Here is a 24810-nt window from a genome sequence, read left to right on the forward strand (position 1 = left end):
AGTTGGAAATGCAATCATGTAAACTAATAATTTGTGATAGAGCATTCTCTGAGAGTACAGAGATGGAAGCAGCAAACCTCTTCAGGGAGTCAGGAATGTGTTCACAAAGGAGGCCCCACGTGAACCCTGAAGGATGAGTCCGAGCTTGGGCAGGCAAGGGGTGAGTGTGGGAGGATTCCAGGAGGAGGAAGGCAGCAGGGGGACATCCTACAGGGATGGAGGGATTCCAAACCATGTTATCACTGCTGTGTCCAGTCTGGAAAAAATTAGGCCATTTGTATGAAATGGCTGCTTTTCTAGAATTCAAAACATTCCTGTGTCTATTTAAGAAAATATTCCAGAGCTAAGTAAAAATTATTTTTTGAAGTATATATATACTTTCATAGAATATATACACTAAACTTTTAGTATAGGACTATAGGATACATAAGCTGCAAATAAAGCCAGTCACATTAAGCCAAATGAGAGAGCCATATAGGTGTCAAAGAAATCCTGTCCCATTAATTCGCATAAAAATGTTTTTTATCAGTTATTTTTAGTATGACATTTGTTTAGAAAATACTTTGATTCCTAAAGGAATCATTTTTTTTTAAGATTTTATTTATTTGTCAGAGAGAGAGAGAGCACAAGCAGGGGTAGCAGCAGGCAGAGGGAGAAGCAGACTCCCTGCTGAGCAAGGATTCCGATGCAGGACTCGATCCCAGGACCCCGGGATCATGACCTGAGCCAAAGGCAGACGCTTAACTGACTGAGCCACCCAGGCGTCCCAGGAATCCATACTTTACACAATCATTTAAACTTCTGTTTAAATAAGTCTTTTCCTAATTCCCATATGAAATAGTACCTTTTCATTTTAGCTATTCTATTAATAGCTAATGACATTGTTGCAGAAGAGAATGAGTAAACTAAGTATAAAATACTTTAGTCTCTACTTCTATAGGCACAAATGAAAAATATGTACTCACATAAAAGATGTTCTTCCCACTTCCCTAGTTATTAATGTACAAAGAAATAGTCCTTTTTCCCCCTTTACCATTATATGGTGTGCAATGACTAAGTTTAAATTATGTGAATTATTAGAAACAATGTGAAATGTCCCCTTTACATATTAGAAAATCCAATTTTTATTTTCTTGTTATTTGAATTACATATCATAATTTAACTTATGTTTTTAAAAACATTATACTTTGTCTTTCTATTAACTAACTGAAGCAGTTCATTTATAAGAGAACAGCAATGTTTAACATGAATCAAACTTGAGAACAAAAATGACAACTTAAAAGGAACTTTCATCATCCAGCTAGTAATCAATGAGAGGTTAAAGGAGAGGGCAGTGGAGGGACCTGAGTTGTTGTAGGATAAAGGAACTCAATCTGGAGCATCCTCTTGCTAGCCGCAAAAGATGGCACTTCTTGAGCACTCTAAAGCAAACTGTTTTTATTCTCACTTATTTTGTACCTAAGGCTTTCAAGTCCCAGAGATTTCAGTGTGCATTTAGTTTGGGTTGGTTTTGCTTTGCTGTGGTAGCATTTACCAATTTCTTTTCTTTTGTTCTGCCTACCTAATCTTTGAATATCATATTGTTGGCTCTCATATGTGTACATAGATGTTTCTAAAATGAAAAAAGCAGGGAGGTCATAGTAGGTAGGAACTTGGGGAGGCTGGTTTGGGCAACATCGAAGAGAGGTGGACATCTCTTCTTTCCCTTAGGTTCAAACGGTGGGGCTTGAAAACATAAGCAAGCCACGGTGGTGGTGCAGACAGGCAGCAAAAGCAGATGATACTAGATCAACACCAGAGAAAGGTGCTTTGTATACTTGGCAATTTAGTTCTTTTATAAAATCCAATTAAGTAACAACCCAGAAGATATATCAACAGTTTATCTTAAAAGGAAAAAAAAAAAAGCCATCAATTAATTAATTGCCTTAATAAACAGAACCTCTCTCAATTATAAACCTCTAGATAAAACATGAAAATAGAAATGGAAAAATAATCTTAAAACAGATATATAATTGTACACAATAGTTTGTCGGCATTTTAAATGACCTCATTTATATTTTTTCTCTAAAATAAAAAGACAAAAGTCACAGCAGGCACCTGAAAATTCCATACTCATTACACAGTTATTTACACGTAATCTTTCAGGTTGTATGCTGAATTGCCCTCTGGTTGTGTGGTGGAGATTTGCTGCTGCTTGGGTGGATAGAGCCAAGCTTCTGGATTTTTTTCAATGCAGGAAGCGCAGAAAATCATGCCAGAGATAAACAGCAGTACAGCCGAAATGAATCCAATATAGACGGCTCCTCCGGGTTCATGTTTGTTGCTTTCTGGAACTGTCAGATCCAGAAAGTTTGCTATGATCTCCTTCATGTACCACACTGTTGGTATCAAACCAGAGATCCCCGCAGACATGAAACAGACTCCTCCGGCAAAAGAAGCGTGACTCTTTGTTTCTCTGTCCCTTCCTAAGCGAGTGCATTTCATCCCTACTGTAGAAGTGCAGATCCCCAAAGCAGACAGGACACATGCCAGGACCATGGTGGCCCGTGCAGCCTGCACGTGGACGGGGAGGGACAGAATGGAGTACTTCAGGGTGCAGCTGAACATCCCGGTGCTGTACCACGTGCAGTCCATCCACAGCCCTTGCAGCTGCACAATGGCCGTTATGATGTTGGAGCCCAAGTCCACATTCACCTTCCAGTTAGGCAGCAGAGTGGCCGTGAGCACTCCAGAGACTCCAGATAAGGCCAGGATGAAAGCAAGGAGCTGGAGCCTAGCTGACACCATGACATCACCTTTATCTCTTTGCCCACCGTTACCCGGTATTTGATGATGATGGCCCTTGATCAAGACTGTAGCTCTGTCTCTGCAGCAGGGAACCAAGTAACAAAGGCTAGGGAAAGAAGACAAATCAGGATGCAAAGAAAGCATGAACAAAAAGGCTTCCATATCCATGTACAGTGGAAGCAAAGAACACATTTGAATAGACCCCACAGTAGATGAGGACACTGTAGCCCAGGAGAAAAGCTCATACCAGGCCCTCAGAGGCTGCGATTCTCCTGAGTGTATGTGGATGGGTGGTCCCTGATGCATGGCATAGAGAAAAGAGCTGTCCGCTTGTTCTTTTTAAAACTTAAACTATGCCGAAGTTGTCTATAATGTGGGCAGTGGGCCTTACTAGGAGATTTTGACCTATCAGATTCCAGCTGGATGATCTAATAAGAATTTTAATAGCATTAGAGGTTTTTAAAACTTTCTTTTCTTCCTTATCACCTATGGAGTATTTTAGTTAGAAACAGTGTTTAAGTCCACTTCTTAAAAATGATTTATAAATACATAGTGGAGAAGTTTTAACTATTCAAAAAATGATTTTATTAAAAAAAAAAATTTAAGCACTCACCATGTGCCAGACATATGACCCAAGTGAACTGTTTAAAGAGGAAAGGAAATTCGTGGAAAGAAGGTAAAGCCATAGGCATGATTATCCCTGATTTCCAGTTAATGAACTTTTGCAAAATCCTTATCTAGGTTAACACTCGTTTCACTTCAGGTACAAGATACTCAAAACTAGAACAATTAAGCCTCTGTCTTTTGCTTATGAGAATGTGAGATCCTGTCTAGTTGGGACCAGAATCCTACCCTGACCCAAATGAAGCAGTCTGCTGCAAAACCGGTTATTCAGACGGATTCAGAAGTAGTGACACTGAATCTTGAAAGTACATGCCAGAAATAACCACATCATTAGTTGTATATGAAAGGATACCAAAAATAATTTAACATTTTTTTCTTTTTTTTCTTTCCTTTTTTCGTTTTTTAAGAAGAGAGAAAAGATTGCCCTGAATTTGTGGCTTGGCTGTGCTTTAATCTGGCAGTAGTCTCTGCCTTGAAAGAAACACAGTGGTTTCTGAAATACAGCAATAACAGCTTTTTTGTTTCTGCACTAATTTTTGAATGATGTATTAAGACACCGTGGCTCTACCATGATTCGTATGTATTTCACAAAAGGCAGTATGGGCTCTGAATCCAAAACACTGGGGTCAACTCTTAGCTTTCCAGAACCTCTCTGTGCCTTAGTATCCTCTTCTGGAAAATGGGGAGGATTATTGTATATATATCAAAGAGTTAAAATGCATTTTAAGGGCTTAGAACAATATCTAACACATAGGAAGTACTCCACAAATTATAACTGACACTGTTACTAGTATGTTTATTTGTTTTATGTCATGTGACAATTGATACTTAATGGCATTTGAAATTTTTCTCTTCTTTCATTGAGCTAATTTATTTTCATAGAATCTTAGAGCTGAAAGAAACTGTAGATATAACTTTGTGCATCATCATTTTTTCCAATTAGGAAGGACATAGAGGTGGTAAATCACTCTGTGCCACACAGGTCTCAGCAGCAGTGTCCTGCTCTCCCCACCTCTCCCCACCTTTACCCCCGGTACATCCTGGTGAGAGCCTCTCCGTGTGCTCCCCGGGAGCAGAGAAAAATGCTGCATCTGGAGGGAGAAAGCACCATTAACTGTCAACTTCGTTCACTCCCTGTCCCACTAAGAAAAACACCACTTGAGAGGGCGTTAGTAGGACACATGGCTTAGCCTCACAGACTTACCCAAGGAGGTTGATGGCTGGCTTCTGTAAAATATCTGAAGTAGTACTAATCCATGCCTGTATTAAGAGTCTATACTTAACATAGTTAGAACGCTGGTTCTCTAAGAAGTTAAATCCTGGGCTGTCTAAATTCCTTTGTTCTATTTTTGTTCACAGTGTTAAAATGTGACAATTTTAGGGGAGTATTTTCCTGAAATTTTAAATTCTTAAGTATCAGACTTATATACACATAAGAGTACTTAGGCTTTGTGTGGAACCATACAGTTCATTTCTTTCTGTTTTCCAAATTTCTTTTCATATCTGAGACCAAAATAGAACAGAAGTTAAAGATTCTAGAAGAAAATGAAACATGTTTATAGTTTCATAATAGCTGTTTTCAGGTTTGGGTTTTAACATTTCAGACTCCAGCCAGTTCGCTAAATTACTGCCTTCCCAGACCATTTTCAGCTTAGGGTTTCCTCAAAGTCGAGATTGCTGTTACCATTCTCTAAGAGCATCTCATTTCTCTCTTTATTTTTACTTTGGTTGAGTAACCTTTATGTGTTGATCAGTCTGTGCTCAGCTTCCCAATTATAACCTTTTTCTTCCCATTAACCAATACATTTTATAAATTCAGTGTAATTCAGGCTTGCAGACAGCTTGTTCATCTTAATTAACAAGTACTGGCAGTGATAAATTACAGACAGCCAAAATCAGCGTAAACAATATGACATTGCATTCAGTTAGCATAGCGCTCGCTTACTGTTGAATATTGGATTTTAAATGCTTTCTTCTGCACAGAGAACTTATGCAGAAAGAATTTGTTCTCTACAATGAAGGTCACTATTCTGTTCCTTTGTAAAAATATACTGGCATCTTAGCTACTATATTGCTATGAAGTCTTTTTTTTTTTTTTTTCCCTTCTCCAGCCACAAGTCTGATACAGTTTGTGGCCTGTTCTCTCAAATTTCTGTCTGGTACAGAATAAAAGCATGTTTTGTTTCACTGGTGGTGGTGGTGGTGGTGGTGGTGGTGGTGGTGGTGGTGATGGTGAAATGCTGTAAAAGTAAGCCGAAGCAATGGGGTCGCAGGTAAAAACTTAGTTCTAAATAGAGAAGTCTCTCATGGTTCCAGAACACACTGCATACAGAACAGAGCCCACAAATGTTAATTTTATCAACTATTTGCCAACAGAAAATCTGGAGTGGATTTCATTAAAATGTAAAGTCAGTTTTCCAGACAAGATTTATTTATAACAAAACTAATATTTAAAAAACAGATTTACAACTTATAATTCAAGCTACATGATACTTAAAGGTCTGTTTCTGAGCATTATTGAAGCTTCTCATTTTCCATACCTTTTGTCAGTAGCCTTCAATGTCTTAATTCCCCTTTGTCCGTTGTCTTCCAGTGAAGCTGTATGACGAGGAGAAGCCACACACGTGAGGCTCATCTCACAGCTTCTGGGTATTAGTGACAAAGCTCCAGCAAGTTAACTTGCAAATAAAGAGCAACATGGAAATCTGAGGTAGAAACTGCTGATGGTGCTAGAAGATAAATACCAGGTTCTCCATCTCATTTTTTGAGCTATGGGAGAATTAAGAAAGGAGAGGCGGGGAAGGGAGGGAGTTGTTGTTACAACAGGATTTGTTGAAACCTGAAAGCTGAAAATGCTTTTGTGTCACTGTATACAGAGGAGGAATTATTTGGGTGCTCACAAAAAGGCTTTCTTTTCCTTTAATATTATGTTTTAGTCCACAGTTATAATTTATTTTTGAATTTTTGTCTGTGTTGGAAGATCTCATTTATTATTTTATGTCCCCAATTAAAGAATGTGGTCTGAAATATTTTTAACTAGATTGTGCTTTCAAATGATAGTTGAGACTATCTTTATTCCAGTGCTTGTGACTTCCTTGAAATCAAGAGTCACAAAATCAGTAACTTTCAAAAAAAACATTCAAAAGACAGTTTTTAAAATATATATACATTTTTTTTTTAGGGGCGTGTGGGTGGCTCAGTCGTTAAGCATCTGCCTTCGGCTCAGGTCATGATCCCAGGGTCCTGGGATCGAGCCCTGCATAGGGCTCCCTGCTCAGCGGGGAGTCTGCGTCTCCCTCTCTCACTCCCCTTGCTTGTGTTCCCTCTCTTGCTGTCTCTGTCAAATAAATAAATAAAATCTTTAAGATAAATAAATAAATAAAATATACATACATTTTTCTAAATAAAAGAAAAAAGAAAACTCAGCAACAACTGTTGACTAGAATCTGACCAGTAAACCTACAAGTATTTTTTGGGGGGGGGGGTATCCTGAAATTTCTTCTGTTATTCCTTCCACTGAGAAAGGTCTCTGAAGTATAACTTAACAAATTAGAACTTCTAGATAATGTTGTGAAGAAATTATACCAAAATGATGTGAGGGAGCATATTAAGTGAAACAGGGAAATCAAATATTGAGGTCCTAGTACCATGAATAATGATACAGATGTATTTCATGTCCATCTATTTTGGGTTTGCATTTTATTTTTCTTCACTAATTTTAATTCTACAAGCTATAAATTCATAGCCACTACAGAGAAAGAAGATAATTTTATAATTGATTTTTTTTTTCCAAATGTTGATAGCCATATTAGATGTCAGCCATTTCTTTAAAAAGCAGTGAATAAAATACACATTTCAATTATCTGGATTTTTCTAGATTTTTTTTTGTTTTTGTTGCTTTGTTTTCATCTTTTCTAAGTCTGGCATTTAGCGGTGTATTTTTTCTCTTAGAAATCTAATGCCTGTGGATTTTTTAGCCATAGTGTTGTAATTTTAGTATATAAACTTCTATTTCATGGAAATATTTAAACAATTCTTTGTGTAAATCCTGGATGAAGTAGAGTTGAATTTCAGGCACTAACAGTAACAGCATTGTTATTTCTGCTATCGCAGAAGAAACCTGCCAGATCCCTTTAGTGCCTCGCCTTGCTTTGCTCCCTGCCATGGTTAGTACAGATTCACCTGTGCTGAGGCTTCCTGATGGCAGGTGGAGGGGACAGCCTGCTCCCAACTCTGGCCTCCGGGATAAGGAGGCCTGATTTCTATTTTCAAAACATTTTTGATCATTCTAACTTGATGTGAACACTTATCCAATAAAATATTAACTGCTTCTTTTAGAAAAGCAGACTTCGAAATGCAAATAACTTTCATAAATTACAGACCTTTAATCAAGGTAGAATTTCTTGTATAAAAAAAGGAGATGGAAGAGTAGAGGTTGGTAGAGAAATCGAACTATATTGACCTCATCTGCTTCCACTGTGGACATTAAAGAGAATTAAATCTTTTAAGTCCAGAGACTTTTGTAGATAAATCTTACCTTTACCTTAGTTTCTGCCTCTTCCCTGGCCCTCTCCCCTGCACACCTGAGCGCTGTGTCCAGTGGCCCGTGCCGCCTCACTGATAGACATGGCAGAGCTGTCCTGGACAAGGCGAACTCCTGACCTTCCCCGCACCACTTCTCATTTTCCCCATGTCCATGCATGGCAAACTCCTCCTTTGATTTGGCAGGTAGGTCCCAGATCTTAAAAACATCCTTGATTCCATACCTGACATCCAAATCATTTTGTTTCTAAACCTCAAAATAGATGAAGAATCCTGCCATCCTGCCACCTCTCAGCCCCATTGCTGCTGCCTCCCTGGCTGAGGAACTCACGAGGGCAAGGACTCGTGTGTGACTTGTGCGTTGCTGAGTCTCCGGTGCCAGGAATGGTGCCTGGCACATAATAGGGGTACAACAGGTACTTGTGGAATGAGCCCAGAAACTGATTTTGAGCATATAAGATAACACTAAACTATACATTAACTTTGTATGATTAAAAGTATAATTTTGTTCTTTCTAAGGAGACTGCAATTTTAAGTCATTTTGTAACTCTTTAGTTTTGTCATTTTGGCCTAATAATAGTATCTATGTTGATAAAACTGCTTCCTGTATGCTGGGTGCTGTTGGAGGCACTGTGCTACTTGATTTCCCAAGACAAGCCTGCGAAATAATAGGGATCCTCATCTTACACATGAGACACCAAGCTCCGGGGAAGTAAAGTGACTTGACTAAGGTTGTGAAGTGAGTTAGTAAGCAGGAATGGGAGTCAGGCCCAGGATATTGTGATTTTTGACGTCCTTATACACTCATAGCACTTCCCTGCCTCTACTTAGAAAAGAATGTACTTCTTTTTTTCTTTTTCTTTTCTTTAGATAGAGAACATAAGCAGGGCAGGGAAGGACAGAAGGAGAGGGAAAGAGAATCTTAATCAGGCTCCATGCTGGGTGTGGAGCCCAATGCAGGACTCAGTCTCGTGACCCTGAGATCATGACCTGAGCTGACATCAAGAGTCAGACACTTAACCAACTGAGCCATCCAGGTACCCTGAAAAGAATGTATTTCTAGGTCTTATTATAACGAGTCATTTCTTTCTGTGGTAGTCTGGATAACTGTGCAAAAAACATAACCCCGACATCTCCGTGGCTTTACAGAAAAACACTTCTCATGCCAGGTCCGTGACTGACTCTGCAGAGTAGCTGGCCAGTGACTCAGCAGTCCATCTATTTTCTTTAACATGTTTTCATGTAGCTATTTTAAAGAAAAAATTACATGTCATTTCCTTAGTGTGTTTTTCTGAGTAATGATAATCTGAAACTCAGACAGCTTTTCTCTTTTCTCTGGAAGACCTAATAATTTAACTGAAAATTTTAGAAATCATAACAATACATACTTCTGTATGAGTTTGTTCACCAGATATGAGTTCCTCACCCCTGCCCACACATGAACATCATCTGGCTTTCAGAAAGCCCGAGGCTCAGGCCCCAGCCCCATGGCTCTTATGTCATTGGTCTGGGATGATGCCCACTCACTGTATGTTTAAAATGCTGCCCACTTAATTCCAGTGGAAAGCTGAGGTTCTGATTTTTAAAAAACCATGTCTTCTCTTACTTGCTTTCTGTTTAGCCTTAAAAAAATAATGAACGTGGAGGGGCGCCTGGGTAGCTCAGTTGGTTAAGCCTTCAGCTCAGATCATGATCCCAGAGTCCCAGGATCGAGCCCCACATCGGGCTCCCTCTCAGCGGGGAGTCTGCTTCTCCCTTTCCCTCTGCTGCTGCCCTTGCTTGTGCTCTCTTTCTCTCTGTCAAATAAGTATATAAAATCTTTAAAAATAATAATAATAATGAATGTGCAGAGGAAGGTTAAAGTAGTTACCTATTCTGGTTCCACAAATTTAAAGTGATTGACTTAATCTTAAATAATGTTCTCTTCTGACCCAGTCTTAGAAAATTAATAGTATCAGCTATGAGCATGATCAGTTCATTATTTTTCTCCCCTCTTTATGGTCATTTTAGTTTTAAAATAATGCTTTAGGCTAGCCTGAAGACTTTAACTTTTATAATTGGTAGCTTACATATTAGTTGGTTGTAGTGAGGACTTTGTTAAAAATGAAGATGATGGGGATGCCTGGGTGGCTCACTTGGTTGTGTCCAACTCTTGGTTTCAGCTCAGGTCATGATCTCAGGGTCGTGAGATCGAGCCCCGTGTCGGGCTTCATGCTGGGCATGGAGCCTGCTTAAGATTCTCTCTACGTCTCCTTGTGTCTCTCCCCTGTGCATGTGTGTTCACATTCTCTCTCTGGAAAAAAAAAAAAAAAAAAAATTTGGTTTATGTGTGTTCTCAAAGGTTTGAGAGGCCATCCTAATTCTGCTGATTTTTATCAAATCTGGTATGTTTCTGCAGAGTACTCCCCACCCCCCACCACCCTTATCCACAGGTGATATGTTTTGAGACCCCCAGTGGATGCCTAAAACTGCAGATAGGACCGAGCCCTGTCTATCCCATGTTTTTTTCTATGTATACATACCTAAAGTTTAATTTATAAATCAGGCACAGTAAAAGATGAATAATAACTAATGATAAAGTAGAACACTTACCACAGTTATACTGTAATAAAAGTTATGTGTGGTCTCAAAATATCTTATTGTACTGTATTCACTCTTATGATGATGATGGGAGAGGATAAAATGCCTACATGATGAGGTGACGGGAGGGGAGGGACGTAGGCACAGTGACACAGCGTTAGGCAACTGGGGACCTTCTGACACTGGACTAGAAGGAGGATCATTTGCCTCCAGACTATGGTTGACCGCGGGTAACTGGAAGCACAGAAAGCAAACTGTGGATAAGGGGAAACTATACAAGTTGCACTTACATTCATTTATTATCTGTTACCTTATTTTTATGTTTTGTTTCTCCTTTTTATGTCTTTAGGAGAAAGGATCTTGAGGACTTGTTTTCTGTCTTCCTCACATTATTTTAGAATGTTAAGACTATCTTTGGATTTTGTGGTGACATTTGCAGATCAATCTAATTATTTTAGTCTCACGGGTAGTATAAAAAGGTACTTGTTGGGCCTTACCGTTGCACCCTCTTTGCACATTATTTTGAAGAGCAGAACACTTTTTTTAAAACATCCTCATTTAGTGGCAGTGTCCACGATGGTGGGCTGAGGATGCCTAGTTTAGGCCTGACCCTCCTCTTCCCTTGTTCCTCTTTGCCTTTCTTCCCTGTGTCTCTCTCCTACCCAGCTAGGTCTCCTGCGTCTCAGCCCCAGCCCACACTCTAGGGCACTGGGTGAGTTCATGAGGACTTTGTGATCTTGCCAAATTATAAAGCTTGCATTGGTTTTATTCATGTTTCTTATTTATTTTTATATCTCTGGTGATACATAGGGAAGACTCTGAGGTGCCCCCAGACCTCCATGAGTTAAATAGTAAAATAAGCACATAGAGGATGAGATCCAGGAGCTACAGAATCCACCTTTAAAAAGACAGAATGTCTTTCAAGTGAGAAGCCAGAGGAGCAGGACAGCATGAGTACATTTAAAGAACAAGTACCTCAGCCGAAGGAGCACTGGTCCGGGTGCTTACAGCACGTGGTTGAGGAGAATCCAGCTCTGCTTGTGCCGGTGAGGAGTCAGGCCCTCGGGCTGGTGCCGTGACCATTACGGCCATCGGTCTGTGTATAGCTGCTCCCATCCGTGGCGCCGCACGGTCTTCCAATCGTAGCGGTGGTTTCCTAGGAGAGGGAGGCACTGACGAGGCAGCTCGAGTTCGCGCCTAGTCTCTTTGGCAGTCATGGCTCCTTGTGAATTAATGTATTTGCCTCCATGTTCATTTATGAGTCTTTTACTGTTTTCCATAGCAGCAGTATTTATTTGAGTGCCTTGTGAGTCTGCCTAGATTCGAAGTCTCCCTGGCTCGGAGGTGCTGGAGCCTCTCTGGGCCCGCGGAGGCCGAGGCCAGGCCTCGTGATTGCCCGGGGTGCTACCACCTGTGGCTGCAGCAGGCGCGGACGCCTCCGGGTGCTGCCGTTCACCAACACCAAAGTCATGGTTGATGGCGAAGGTCATGGTTTTAGAAGAGTGTTTTCCCCAAGGCTCACCCAGGAACTCCAGGTTAAATATAACCGAGAACCCTAATGTGATGTTTGATAGTTCTTGTCCCTCTTGTGCTTTGTTTAGAATTAAGCATTCACCTCCTTGAAATTGTTTCCCTAACTTCGGACCAAGAGACCCTGACTCATCTTGCTGTTGTTATTACTAATAGGCACAATTTACATTCATTCATGCATACATTTACTTACATGCATACATTTACTTACATGCATACAATTACGTGCGTAACTTATCCTGTAAAATACTTTCTCCATCTGCTCCCCTCACGTGGGCCTCTCTCAGGCTTATTCCTCATCGTGCTCTCAGCTCACTGCCATTCTCTGTTCTCTTACATACTTATGCTCTGAGGGGAAATGCTGTGACTGTGTTGTGATTCTGAGGAGGAAAGAGAGAAAAACCATTCAGAAATCTATAGGAGGGAAAAAAGGTGGGGCTGAACTTCTGGAGAAATTAATTTTGCTATAGAAAATACAAATTCTAAACTTTAAAGAAAGATGTGTAGGTATGAACAGTGTGTCAGCCCTTGTTGAATACTTTGGTTTAGAACACCTGGGATGCTGTTAAAGTGTTTGCATTTTAAGGTTTTAAAACTGAAATTCTGTCCTTAAATTGGGCTTAGGACAAAAATTGCAGAATAAACCAGTTATAGGAAATCTGATGTACATTCGTATTTGTGAATGTTTTTCTACAAAACATGTAATTAGAGTATCCCAGGCGTTAGTGACTTCCCGCTCTGTTACTCGTATCCAGGGCAGTTGTACCTGGAGGCTGACACTAGCTCGGTGTCGGCACCTGAAGAGTCAGACTCTGGTGGGTGCAGGAACCAAGCATCTCCCAGGGTGCTCACCTCGATCTGTCATTTCACCTGATGCTGAATGTGACTCCCCCAAACCTCAGGTGGTGCCGGGCACCTCAGATCCAGCCACACCCTTCCCATTCCCATCTACACGAGTCTGTCTGAGACAGTGCCACCTTGAACTTTGAAAATCCTTCTCTTCTTGCTCCTGAAGGCTTATTGATTATTCCCTGTTGACCTTCTTTCTTGACCTTCTGTCCTCTCCCGGTTATGGTTCTAGTTCAGCTAATTATAAACGATAGCTTCTTAATGATTTTTCCTTCCACGGTCTTGAATGCCAGGGGAAGGGTCGAAGACCCTTTCTTAGCTAATGGCTCCTGTCGTGCCTGTGTCTTTTCATGGGCGTGGTAAGTTAGCTCTTTGGCATATTATGATTCTCCGTCGGGAACAGACTGCCCATTCTTCAGCATTCTCTATCCTCATGGTGACTCGAGATCTGAGTTGGCAGTATCTAAGGCTAGAGATTTAATAGCTTCTTATCCCAGGTCTCTTATGAGTCTAAAGTGCAGCTCTGAGCTCATAACCAGTCATGCCCTAGACATGCTGGCCTGGAAAATGAAACTGCTGCCTGCAGCCTGTTGTAGCCATGGCTGCTAATGTTGAGAAACATAATCTCAGCTTGGTACAGCATTGATACTAGAGTGGATTTGAGAGGCAAATATTTAAATTTGCTATAAATCCTTTAATTTGAAGTTTTAGTAGGTCATTTTGGTATACCAATAGACTGAATTTAGAAAGGGACTGACAACATTAAAATAGAATTTTTAAATGTATCTAGTGCCTATGTACTGATTTCTTTTTTGGTAAGGAAATCCTTTAATAGAGTTAAAATTCAGGGAAGGAAGAATAATGGTTGCAATTTTTAAATAAGCATTCAATTATAAGTAAAAAGCACTTCTGTATCCGTTACCCTAGTTACCGAGCAGCTTTCCTATATTTCTAGAGAAAAATGGGCTCCATCATTCAGAGTAATTCTGAAAAGTGCTTTTGGGGGCAGGAGTAGAGAAGAGTACGGGAGGTTTCCCAGAGAAGCAGGACACATTGCTGGAATAGCCGTTTTCACACTGAGTTCCTCAGGGTCCTCCTCTAAATAGGAACTGTATTGGATGGTGAGTGGGTATTTTCTTGTAGCTGGGATATACTGTTAGCCGACTTAACTGGGTAACAAAATTACATTCAAACTTTAGAAGGCTGCTACAGTTAACATAGGGTGCTGCTGTATTGGTACAGGGCTTAAAAAACTTTATCTAAAGCCAATGTGAGACATTTCCTGTTTTTGCAAACACCAACCTTATCTCAAAGGAATAAAATCAGGCAAATAAAGAGGCGGCCAAATTTTGAAATCCAAAGAAGCTGGAAGTGGCAGTTTCTGTACTGGAAGGAGAATGTATCTAAACCTGTATTTGTGCCTTATATAGAGTTTTTATAGTATTTCGTGGGCTGGGGTTGGCTAGGGCTCAAACTTATCTCCTGTTTTGCTGAAAGATTCATTTCCCTGGGGAATGGCAGGCTGTTGGATCACAGCTGGTACCTGTGAAGAAAAACCATCCAAACTGACTGGACTGGGGAAGAATCGGCAGAGAAGGGTTGGAGGAGTTGAGTCCTGGAGGGCGGCAGAGTGGGGGACCGGGATGGGATGCCAGATGGAGAGGTGTAGAGTGATGGGGCAGGGCGAGGCCTGGAACCTTCCTGGACAGCTGGGTTCACTTCTCTGTTCCAAATCAATAGGAGGAAAGGTGGGGAGGGTGTTTCAGAGTTTGTGAGCAGAGTCTTTGACATTAAAGTCATGATAGTGTATCTGGGGCAGCTTCTTCCAGCGCCCTCCACACAGATTAGCTCTTTTTCCGGCCACAGAAATGCTTTCAGATGAAGCCGTCTTTTCTAACCTGTTTACTGTAGTGCTCCTGTTCACTCCACCTAAACCCCGAGGCCCCCTCCACAGTCCTTATCCTCCTCAGTGCCTTTCTCTGCTCTCTTGATCACAAACCTCTCCCAGACCCGTGGACCCTGGTGGTGTTTTGTGCCGGTCTACAGAAAGTCCTGGCCTTTTAACCAAGCGCTTCGTTTCCGATAGAAGTACTTGTTACCAAACTTGGAGAAACTGATGAAGCAGCACATAGAACCCAATTTGAAAAACTATTAAAATTTAATGAGAACATTTAACATTACAGGTAGTCACTCTCTGAAGTGGAGCAACTCCTGTCCCACCAAAGTAGCCTGAAGGCTGATGGATATTTAGGGGAGTTGGTGCGGAAAGGCCTCTCTGCTGGAGGTTTTCACTCTACTGCCTAGGCCGTCCTCTGCGTGCCTACCGTGGACTTCTTCTAGTTATCCCGTAGGGGCACCGTAGCTAATCTGAAACAGTCGGGACAGGATCAGTGATTGTTCGAGGAAAGGGTACGTCATGGCAGCAGGAGAAACACCACTGGCTACTCCAAAAGCCTGTCCAGGCCCCCTGATGATGGGCCCGTCTTCATTTTCTTTTCTTGTCCACACCTCATATACAAGTACTTTTCCTCCATCCTAAAATCAAGAAACTGAAAACACTGCCATTCTCATGTATGACAGACTGATTTTAAGGAGTTTTGTAGCCACAAGGGATTTTTAGAAGCAAGGCCTTCCAAGAGAACAAGATAACCCCCGTGGAATTTAAAAAATGGAATGAATTCCTTCTGAGAAGCAGTGGTACGACCCCAACTTCATCAATTGCTGTACTTTCTTAGCCTTTGTAGAGTCCGTGTGATGTTCTAAGTAGCAAATTTAACAATTTCTTAGAGACCAAGGCTTTTGTAAATTATGAACAGACTTCCCATTTGTTAGACCGTGGTCTCTGTCAGGCATTTTTGTGCATGATAACTGCTTTGACTCTATTTCTCCCTTTGTCTTTACTTTCGATACTATTCCTTTGTTATTTTGAATATAGAGACAGGGTATAAATCTCCTAACAGATAAGCCTGAAAAGTTTTATTTTCTGATAATTAAAGAATCTCAACTGCTAGTGCTAGTTCACCACTCAGTGACATTTGGGGGGGTTCCACTTCCTATTTGATCCTGCCTGGGCCTCCGGGGGCATTTCACGTTGCTCCCAGAAAGTGATGTGGTCGTGCAGATGACAGTCATGAATGCGGTCCAGCTGGTTAATCAGTGTCTATGCCCAAAACAAATCGTGTCCTAATTGATTCCCTTTCTGGGGAGTTTAGCACTTAGTGGTCCCTGGGGGGCCATCTGCCTTCTCTTCTGTGTTTGGAAGCCCAGCTTATAGCCAGAACTGCTGCTGCAGCTTATTTTTTTTACACTTTCCAAAGCTAAATAAAATACTCTAAAGCTATCTGTTAGCTGCCTCCTGACTTTAATGATGATTTGGATTGATCTTAAAGGCCATTGTAAAACTACATTTTAAAATTAAGTGATCATCAAGCACAGGTCTAGTGGATGTCATTACAGAGCAGACGCACGGGATGGCTCTGAGTCAGCTCAAAGCCAAGTGCAACAGCTTACCTGCCTGTAGAAGATGAAGCCGGAGTCCATGTAAGGGTTTATGAGAACCATGCGGCCAACAACCCGTCCACCTGTGTTTGACAAAGACGAATTGTTTAATCATGTTCTGCCATGCCACAAAATGATGTATGTTTGCTCACGATGAAGGTGGACGTGGGTGTGGTGTACTTCACCCCCCTGGTGCAGCCCAGGATCGAGCAGCCCTTCAAGCTGGTGGAGAAGGTCGTTCAGAACGCATTTCAGTTCCGGAGGAAATACTGCTATCGAGGGCTTGGGTAAGAATGCCTTCTCTGCCTTTCACTGGCATGCTTTCTAAAATCCTTAAGCACTTTTAAAGATTAAGAACCTTGTTTTTAGGATTCTTCAAGCTAACTGTAAATGTCACTCTTCATTCAAATCCTGAGGTGAACAAACCTTGACTGGCCCAGAGGAAAGGGCAAAGCTCTGCATTAAGCTTAGAGGCCACTAGCAGGTTTTGTTTTAGCATCAGTACAAGCTAAAAACTGACAGTTGTGCAGTTGATAATGACCCTGAGTTCTCAGAGCAGACCATATGAACCGTTTTTACACTCAGCACTTCTGACCCCATGTGTGGTGTTTTTTCCAACACCAACAAAGTCCCCCAATTCTTTAGGCACCAACTGGGTGTCTTACAATTCCATCCAAGTCTGACATTAACTACCTGGAGTGGCATAGAGCCCACAGGTTAGGGTTCAGGGGCCACAAGACGGCTCCCACTTCAGACACTAGTCACAAGTCCCAGGTCACCACTGAAATGGGGATTTCTGTGACACTCCCTCTACCCTACCCCCTGCCACTTCAGGTTCACTAATTTGCTAGAATGGCTTATAGAACTCAGGGAAACACTTTCATTTATCAAATTATAAAGGATATAACTCAGGAACAGCCAAATGGAAGAGACGTAGGGCAAGGTAGTATGGGAGTCAAGGGGTACACAGAGCTTCTGTGCCCTCTCAGGGCTCCTCGCCCTCCCAGCACCTCACTGTCTTCACCAGCCTGGAAGCCCTCTGAACCCATCATTTAAGGGTCTCTAGGGATGGTCCATTAGGCAGTCGATTACATCATTGGCCACTGGTGATTGAGCTCAGTCTCCAGGCCCTCGCTTCTTCCTAGAGACCTGGAGGTGAGACAGAGTTCCAACCCTCTAATCACAGGGTTAGTTCCTTTGACAACTGTCCTCATCCTAAAGCTATTTAGGGACCCACCAAGAGTCATCTCATTAGCACAAATTCAGGTATGGTTGAAAAGGAGTTTTATTAGGCATAACAAAAAATGCTCCTATTACCCCTTATCAGGAAATTTTAAAGGATTTAGAAACTCTGTGTCAGGAACCTGGGACAAAGGCCAAATAATATATTATCACAGTGAGTGGGTTTTTTTTTTAAGATTTTTTTTTTTATTTATTTGAGAGAGAGCACAAGCAGGGAGGAGGGGCAGAGGGAGGAGCAGGCTCCCCGCTGAGCAGGGAGCCCCCAACATGGGGCTCGATCCAGGACCCCTGAGATCATGACCCGAGCCGAAGGCAGCCACATAACCAACTGAGCCACCCAGGTGCCCGATACTGAGTTTTTTTAATGCTCTTCTTCCCACCAACTTGCTGTATCACTTTTAAGGACACACTTAGAACTAGGAAGCAGGTATAATGACGTCACGAGGTCTTCATACAAGCATGTTTTTATGTAATGGGGAGCTCCTTCGGTCTGCTGTGCTTCCTGCTCTGTGCATGCACATGGCCACCGTGAGGAAACCCAGACAGAACATGGTGCTTTAGGGTCCGAGCGCCTCCCGAGGCCCTGAAATGACCACAGTGATGTTTTCTATCCATTGGCAGCCAAGAAAATGTTTAAATGGGCCCAAGTACTTAGGCAGGAAGCTATGTGTGTGATACGTTTTTTAAAAGGCTGCCATCTAATATGGCCAAACTTTAGCTGTTTAAAGGCGCCCAGCTCCATAGGCACGCATTTCTCATTTTCTCATCCCACCTCCCCTTTATATAAAGCCCCATCTCTTCGCTCTTGCTCTGGTTCTATGAAGTGTCTTCTTAGCACATGAAATTATTTCAGGTAAAGCTGGGCAGCTGCATCCTGAAACCTCTGCAGCCCGCAAAATTCATTCTTGAGGATTTGAGCTGACTGATGTTAAATCCTTGTCTTGCCATTTGTTGGCTCTAATTAGGCCAGCATTTATACTTCACCAGTTACTACTTCTTGAGCAGAGACTTGAGCGGAGTAGTGCCACCAGTTGTCTTGGTGCCAGTTAGAATGATGGCATTACGTTACCACCCCCGGTAGGCGGCAAGCCCCAGCCAGGAGGTGTGCTGTTTGACGACTAGAACCCAAACTGGATTTCAGCTCACACTCACCCTGCACGCAGGGTGTGACTTGTACAGCTATACATGATGGCCCTGATTCGTGGGGGGGTGGGTCACAAAAAGTACATTCTACTTTTGGAAATCCTGGAATGGGCCTCAGAGCTGGCCCCAGCATTTCCAACCTAAGTGATGGGCCCCTTCATCTCCTATACACCGTCTTTTGTGCAGAGAGGGACCCCAAATAGTGTGCCCGCTTTGACCTGTCGGTGTCCTTCTGTCACACGCACCCACACATTGGTTCCCCCCCCCTTGCCGTGAAGCTGAACTCCAAGATCACAGCTCACCCGACACCATAGGGAACGTGCAGTTCCTTACTGAGAGGACCAGCAGCCTGTAAGAAAAACTCCCATTTCCATTGGCCATGACCTCTAGGCTCCGCAGAGTCCCCAACTATCGAGAAAAGAAAATCCAGGTGTAGCTTTGCAACATTTCAGTCAGTTTCGTTACTCATTTTAAAACCGTGATCTGTTAGGTTAGATGAAATTTAAAATACATACTTCAAATCAGTTGTAAAGAAAGATGCCGCAAGGTAAATCTAAAAAAAGGGAACTGTTTGCATTTTCACATCACCTGGTTTCGAACTTTGCAAAGGTCATTCCTTGGGGGTGAACAGTCACAAAAGCTAAGAGAATCAAGAAATAAGACAAGTTTCATATTAAAATGAGGCAAATCAAACATTTCTATAAGAATACAACTGAATAGATGTTTCTTTAAACTTACTTACCTTAAAGGTACTTGTATTGATTGAGCTTTGGAAGGTATTTTCCCTTGTGGACACACCTCACAGGTCAGATGAGCTCTTCCTTCAGTGGTCCTTTGTACCTGTTGCCTAGTGGCACGATCAAGATCCCTCTCCATTGGCTTGGGGCCCCGAGGACACTCCAGCCGCAGCCTCCACTCCCTCTCGATGTCATTTTCAAATGAGAGTAGAAGGAAGCATCATGATTTAAGGAATTCCTTAAGTAAAATTTTGATTATTTTCTCTCCTCAGAATGTTATTCCCTGAAGTTCAGCGCGTGGAAAGCACTGGAAAACTATTAGAGTTGGCAGATGTGGACCCTACCCTTAGGCCCAGCCAGCTCTCTGTTTCACACTTTAAGAGCCTGTGTGATGTATACCGAAAAATGTGTGATGAAGACCCGCACCTCTTTGCTTATAATTTCAGAGAAGAACTCAAACAAAATAAAAGCAAAACTCAGGAAAAAGAGGACGACAAGGAGAGAGACAGACTATAAGAGCGTATCGAATGTTGCTTTCCACAATGTTAAGCTGCTCAGATGTGTACTTTTTGTCTTCTACAGAAGGACAATAAAAATACGATTACCATATGTGACTTATTTCCCTTTTACTGTACAGCTTGGTAGAGAAAATAAATATAATCAAATAAGATACAGTACAAGCTTTCTTTTAATATATATGCTGCATAGATACGACATGTTCAGTATAAACGGCCTCTGTTAACAACCTTACAAAAATGAAAGGTCTGCACATTGTGCCCCTCACCCAGATTAAAATAAATATGCTTTAAATAAAGCAAAAACTAACAGCTCAAAGAAAATGCCCAGAGGATTGGAAAAAAAAACAATGACCTATTAATCACAACTCCATCTTACTTTTTCCACATAAATTAAAATAGATTGCAATTTTAAGGATCCTAAGTCATTTTGATACCTGCTCAAAAGGGCTATAAACTAAGTAATTTACAGATTCCGGTCAGTTCAATCTAGTTTTCTGATCTACAATAAATTAAAATAACTTAAATCTTTACAACTATTTTGTGGAGAAAATGTACGCCGCACAAAACCCAATAATGAATAGTTTTTCTGCCATTTCCCCTTGACCACCAGTTTAAAAGTAAAACGAGCCATCGAGCCCGCATCTGGATTGAAATGGCACTACAACTTCCCGTGGTTCTCTGTTTCATAAAAACACTCCTCGTTGACCACCGAGGTTAAACTCTGGACACTGAACTCTCGCTGGAGAACAGAACTGAGATCGAGGTTGGCATTTTCAGACTGACTGTCAAGGGACTGATGGCGAATCTGTGCCTTCAGCAAAGTTCCCCTGTCCCGCTTGGTGCTGTTCGCTTTCCGCTTAATGGCGCAGAAGTGCCCCCGCACCAGCTTGGGCTGCTCCCCTTTGGGCCGGCCCTCCGTGCCAGGCTGCTGTTCAGCTGGCTTTGCATCGGGGCCGTCGGAGATTCTCAGTCTCTGGAACTGAATTTCAATGTCTTTGGTAGGGCTGCCCCGTCTGAGAGTCTGATGGTAGTCGTCCTCGTCGTCGCTCAGAATGTCACTCTCCTTGATGAGACTGTCTGACAGATCAGCCAGGCCTGGCCGGGGGTGTTGCAGGGACTCCTGCCTGCTCCCGCCTGGGGCGCAGCCGCTGCTCTGGGTGCTGCTGCTCAGGCTGCACTCGTCCGAGTCCAGGGAGCTGCCCTTGCCGGCCTCGCCGGGCTCGCCGGGCCACTCGCTGCTGGAGGAATTCTTGAGGACTTTCAAGGACCTGGAGGAAGCTGCAATGAGAAAAGTGCATTTCCCCTCGTGATTGAGAAACAGACTCCACAATGCATAATTTTTGCAACGTACGTTATAAGATAACATCTTAATGACTTAACATCATCTCACTTCTGTTAACAACTATCCTGGGGCTTGGGCAAAAAAAGAAAAAAGAAAAAAAAACACACATACACCCAAAACATGCAGATACCACCAAGTGTGGAAACTTTTTACTTAACGTTTATTTGAAATTTTATGTTGGAGGATTGGGCATTTCTAGATGACCTATTACCAGAGCTCGATTGTTTAGACAGAACAACAAGCTATAAACTATTACGAAAGCTAGGATTCTTATTTTGCCAATGGATAAATGAAAAAGTTAGCTACTAATAAAATCTAGGTCCCTTTCTTTCACTAAAGTACTTTGAAACTGGACAGCCAAGATTATACCATATTTCTACGCCTGCCTTCTCACCTTATTTCCCTTGCTGCTCCATTAAAAGTAGAAAAATGCCCTTCATCACTCATGAGAATGGTCTCTGCTGGAATTTCTAGCCAACTTTCAGAGATTTAATAGGAATAATTTAATCATTTGTGTGTGTTTAATTCTTTTCTCTTGGGTTGAAGAGAAAAGGGGAGCTCTCAGCTGTGATGTTTCCATAGACAGTAATAGCACAGTTTTGATGGCTACAGCTTATTTTGGCAATAGAGAAAAAAATAAAAAATATACAGTGAATTTGAAGAGGAGGTCACACTGTGACCAATGAAGAAAAGAAACAAGACCAAAGATACTAACAAAACAGTTAATACAGAGAGAGGGTTTAAACTGAAATTTTAAAAGAAAATTTAAAATTTTAACTGAAGTTTTAAAACCAGGCAGAAAGTTTATCTGGAGTGTTTCCTTGCTGACTTAATTGACTGGGTAAGAATGAATGTAAGGTTTCTTGATCTTAATTCAAGTACTGGCTTTCTAGATGCCTGAGCTGTTCGGAGCACTGGGAGGACTGCAGTGAGCCAAGCTAAGCTAAGAGACTATGTGACTCCTGCACATCTCAATGCAAGAAGAGATAAGATAGTAAAGAGACTATGTCAGCTGGTGGTAAAATGAGGACTTGGGATTGGGGGTGGTTATAGTTTATACAAGGTTTGGGAGCAAGAGGCATTTTAAGTTGTTGTTTTTTTTTTTAAGATTTCATTTATGTATTTGAGAGAGGGAGAGAGCACAAGTAGGGGGAGCAGCTGAGGGCAAGGGAGAAGCAGGCTCCCCGTAGAGCAGGGAGCCCGACGCGGGGCTCAATCCCAGGGCCCCGGGATCACGACCTGAGCTAAAGACAGACACTTACCCAACTGAGCCACCCAGGTGCCCCTTAAGTTTCTTAAAAGGAAATAAAATTGCCACCACCTTCACACACCACTCCGTGTACTCGGGTGTCTGGTTCAGAGCTCACAGAGCTCCCCCTGGTACTTTACAAAGTGATGACTCACTGCTGTATTACAAAAACATACATCCTTACAGAGAAGCTTGTGTTTTCCTGAGTAAACACAAGGCCAGCAAAATTCTCACCTAACTTGGCTGAAACAGGAACTCGGTTCTTAAGGGGTACCAGGCGATCCTTACAGGTCTTCTCCAGGGGTAATTCACACTTGATGTGACGCCTGAAGTTTTCCCTCAGAATAGATCGAATCACCTTGACGATGTTGGTTTTGCTCTCACTGTCACTGGTGAGGGGAGAAGAGAAAACAGTCATGTCGAGTGTCCTCGTGCTTTGTGTCCACGTCCCCTGGTCCTTAAGTGTCCTATTACTGCTCTCAGGACAGACTGACCATGAGTCACCCAGCTTCTGTGTACCCTGGTCTCCACTTACAAAAGGAGAAGTGATCATTTGTGAAGCGCCTCTGAGCACTAAGATTTGGACACATATTTAATCAATGCATTCTGCTATAGACAGTTGCCATTTGGGGGAGGCTGGGTGTGATCCTGAAGTCATCAACATTCAGGAGAGCACTAAAAATAAACTCCCATTTTTAAGAGAGCACAATTCTGTCTTTTTCCCATTGATTTTAATTTTTGGAAGTCCGTAAGACCTGCAGCACAGCTGGAAGATGGTTTCCGGCCGTCCTTCTATTTCCGACTTCGTATGGATCAGTTCCCAGACGGAATTATTTTCTGTCCCTGTGTAAAAGGAAACAAGGGTCTACAACTTCGCCAAAGATGTGAAGTTCGAAACTCACGTCAAGTATTTCCTGTCCTGAGTCTCATCATTTTCTTCTGTGCCTCGTTCTATGTATGACTTTCACAAATAGTTATCAAAAGTTAAATACTTTTTAGTTACTTTTTACATTTCCTGGTAGTTTTCCATCCACCTCAGTGTGCTTTCTTCCCTAGCCCTGGATCCCGTCTCTCCGGGAAAGAGGTTAAAGGGATCCTGTTTGTCAACCCCATTCCATTCATTGTATTCTTTGGAAGGAACAGTAGGATGTGCTCAGGTACGTGAGGTGAAACAGGCCAGCCCAAAGTCAGTCCCCTTTTAGGAAATGTAAGCACGTCAAAACAAAACTTCACAGGGACCCAGAGCATCACTGCATGCCTTAGACTACTGGTCCTTTCTGTCACCGGAACCACTGTCACCAGAACATGGTTCTTCTAGAAGGACCTCTGAACATTTTCCAAGGTGGAAAAGTTGTGTTTTTTTTCTAATATCACATATAATACTGCTTAATCTTAAGGAATTTTCTGATATATCAATTTTTAAATTTAAGTTTGCGGTCCTTTTTTTAACATATTTTAGGGTATCAAGGATACTAGGCAGGAAAAATGTTGAAAACCGTTGATAGTGAAAATAAGGAAACAATGAAGAGAGGTATTTGGCAAAGAAAAGGCAAATTTGGCATTTACTTTCTCTAAAAGTCTGTAAAAAAAAAAAATCAAAACAACCTCTTTTGTCCTTATTTTCTTTGCCTGTAAAATAAAATTCAGAAGTTATTCTGAAGGTTCTTTCCTAGTTTTTCATTCCACAATGCAAGTAAGTCCCATTAAAATGCTTTTTCCTGGGGACGCCTGGGTGGCTCAGTCAGTTAAGTGTCTGCTTTCGGCTCGGGTCACGATCTCAGGGTCCTGGGACTGAGCCCCGAATCAGGCTCCTTGCTGGGCAGGGAGCCCACTTCTCCCTCTGCTTTCCCTCTGCCTGCCACTCCCCCTGCTTGTGCTCTGACAAAAATATAAAATCTTTAAAAAAAAAAAAAAAATGCTTTTTCCTGGCGTCATACCACATGGAACAATTACCTGCTGTATTCCCCAGTCTGACTTGAAGTGCGGATATGGGGATCAACCAGCGAAATTTAAATGGGTCCAAGTCGGCAGAGCCGTGTGCAGGCCGGGAATTCGAGGGCTGTAACAGGAAAGCCCCCCAAGAAAAGTGTTAGAGCAAGCTCTCACCCAGAGAGGAGATGTGCAGGGAACGGAAACTTGGAAGTTTTCCCTGTGTGCGAGGCTCCTTGC

General features: G+C 42.1%; 3 protein-coding genes across 11 annotated transcripts in view; 1 reads left to right on the forward strand and 2 right to left on the reverse strand.

Annotated features, from left to right (window-relative positions):
* TFB1M (transcription factor B1, mitochondrial) overlaps nt 1-20139 on the forward strand; it is a 66522-nt gene extending 46383 nt beyond the window's left edge. For both annotated transcript variants that reach the window (XM_036112085.2, XM_036112086.2), the window contains exons 6-7: nt 16570-16697; nt 19805-20139. In XM_036112085.2, the coding sequence (XP_035967978.2) occupies nt 16570-16697; nt 19805-20048 (372 nt within the window). In that variant the 3' untranslated portion in view covers nt 20049-20139. The remainder of the gene's footprint in view (nt 1-16569; nt 16698-19804) is intronic.
* Nucleotides 1101-19361, reverse strand: CLDN20 (claudin 20). The gene is made up of 6 exons (XM_078054548.1): nt 19098-19361; nt 16423-16493; nt 12275-12443; nt 11509-11689; nt 5952-10246; nt 1101-2893 (listed from the first exon to the last, which is right to left on the reverse strand). Exons 5-6 carry the CDS (start codon nt 6044-6046, stop codon nt 2128-2130), a joined length of 861 nt encoding a protein of 286 aa, XP_077910674.1. The 5' UTR covers nt 6047-10246; nt 11509-11689; nt 12275-12443; nt 16423-16493; nt 19098-19361; the 3' UTR covers nt 1101-2127.
* A 63-nt stretch (nt 20140-20202) lies between the features above and the next one.
* Nucleotides 20203-24810, reverse strand: part of TIAM2 (TIAM Rac1 associated GEF 2) — a 228988-nt gene continuing 224380 nt past the window's right edge. For all 8 annotated transcript variants that reach the window (XM_036112076.2, XM_078054538.1, XM_078054539.1 and 5 more), the window contains 4 exons: nt 24595-24700; nt 23397-23484; nt 22876-23030; nt 20203-21328 (listed from right to left, as the gene is read on the reverse strand). In XM_036112076.2, coding sequence (XP_035967969.1) covers nt 20709-21328; nt 22876-23030; nt 23397-23484; nt 24595-24700 — 969 coding nt within the window. In that variant the 3' untranslated portion in view covers nt 20203-20708. The remainder of the gene's footprint in view (nt 21329-22875; nt 23031-23396; nt 23485-24594; nt 24701-24810) is intronic.

This window comes from Halichoerus grypus, chromosome 9 (genome assembly GCF_964656455.1).
Source record: "Halichoerus grypus chromosome 9, mHalGry1.hap1.1, whole genome shotgun sequence".
Taxonomy (NCBI): Eukaryota; Metazoa; Chordata; class Mammalia; order Carnivora; family Phocidae; genus Halichoerus; species Halichoerus grypus.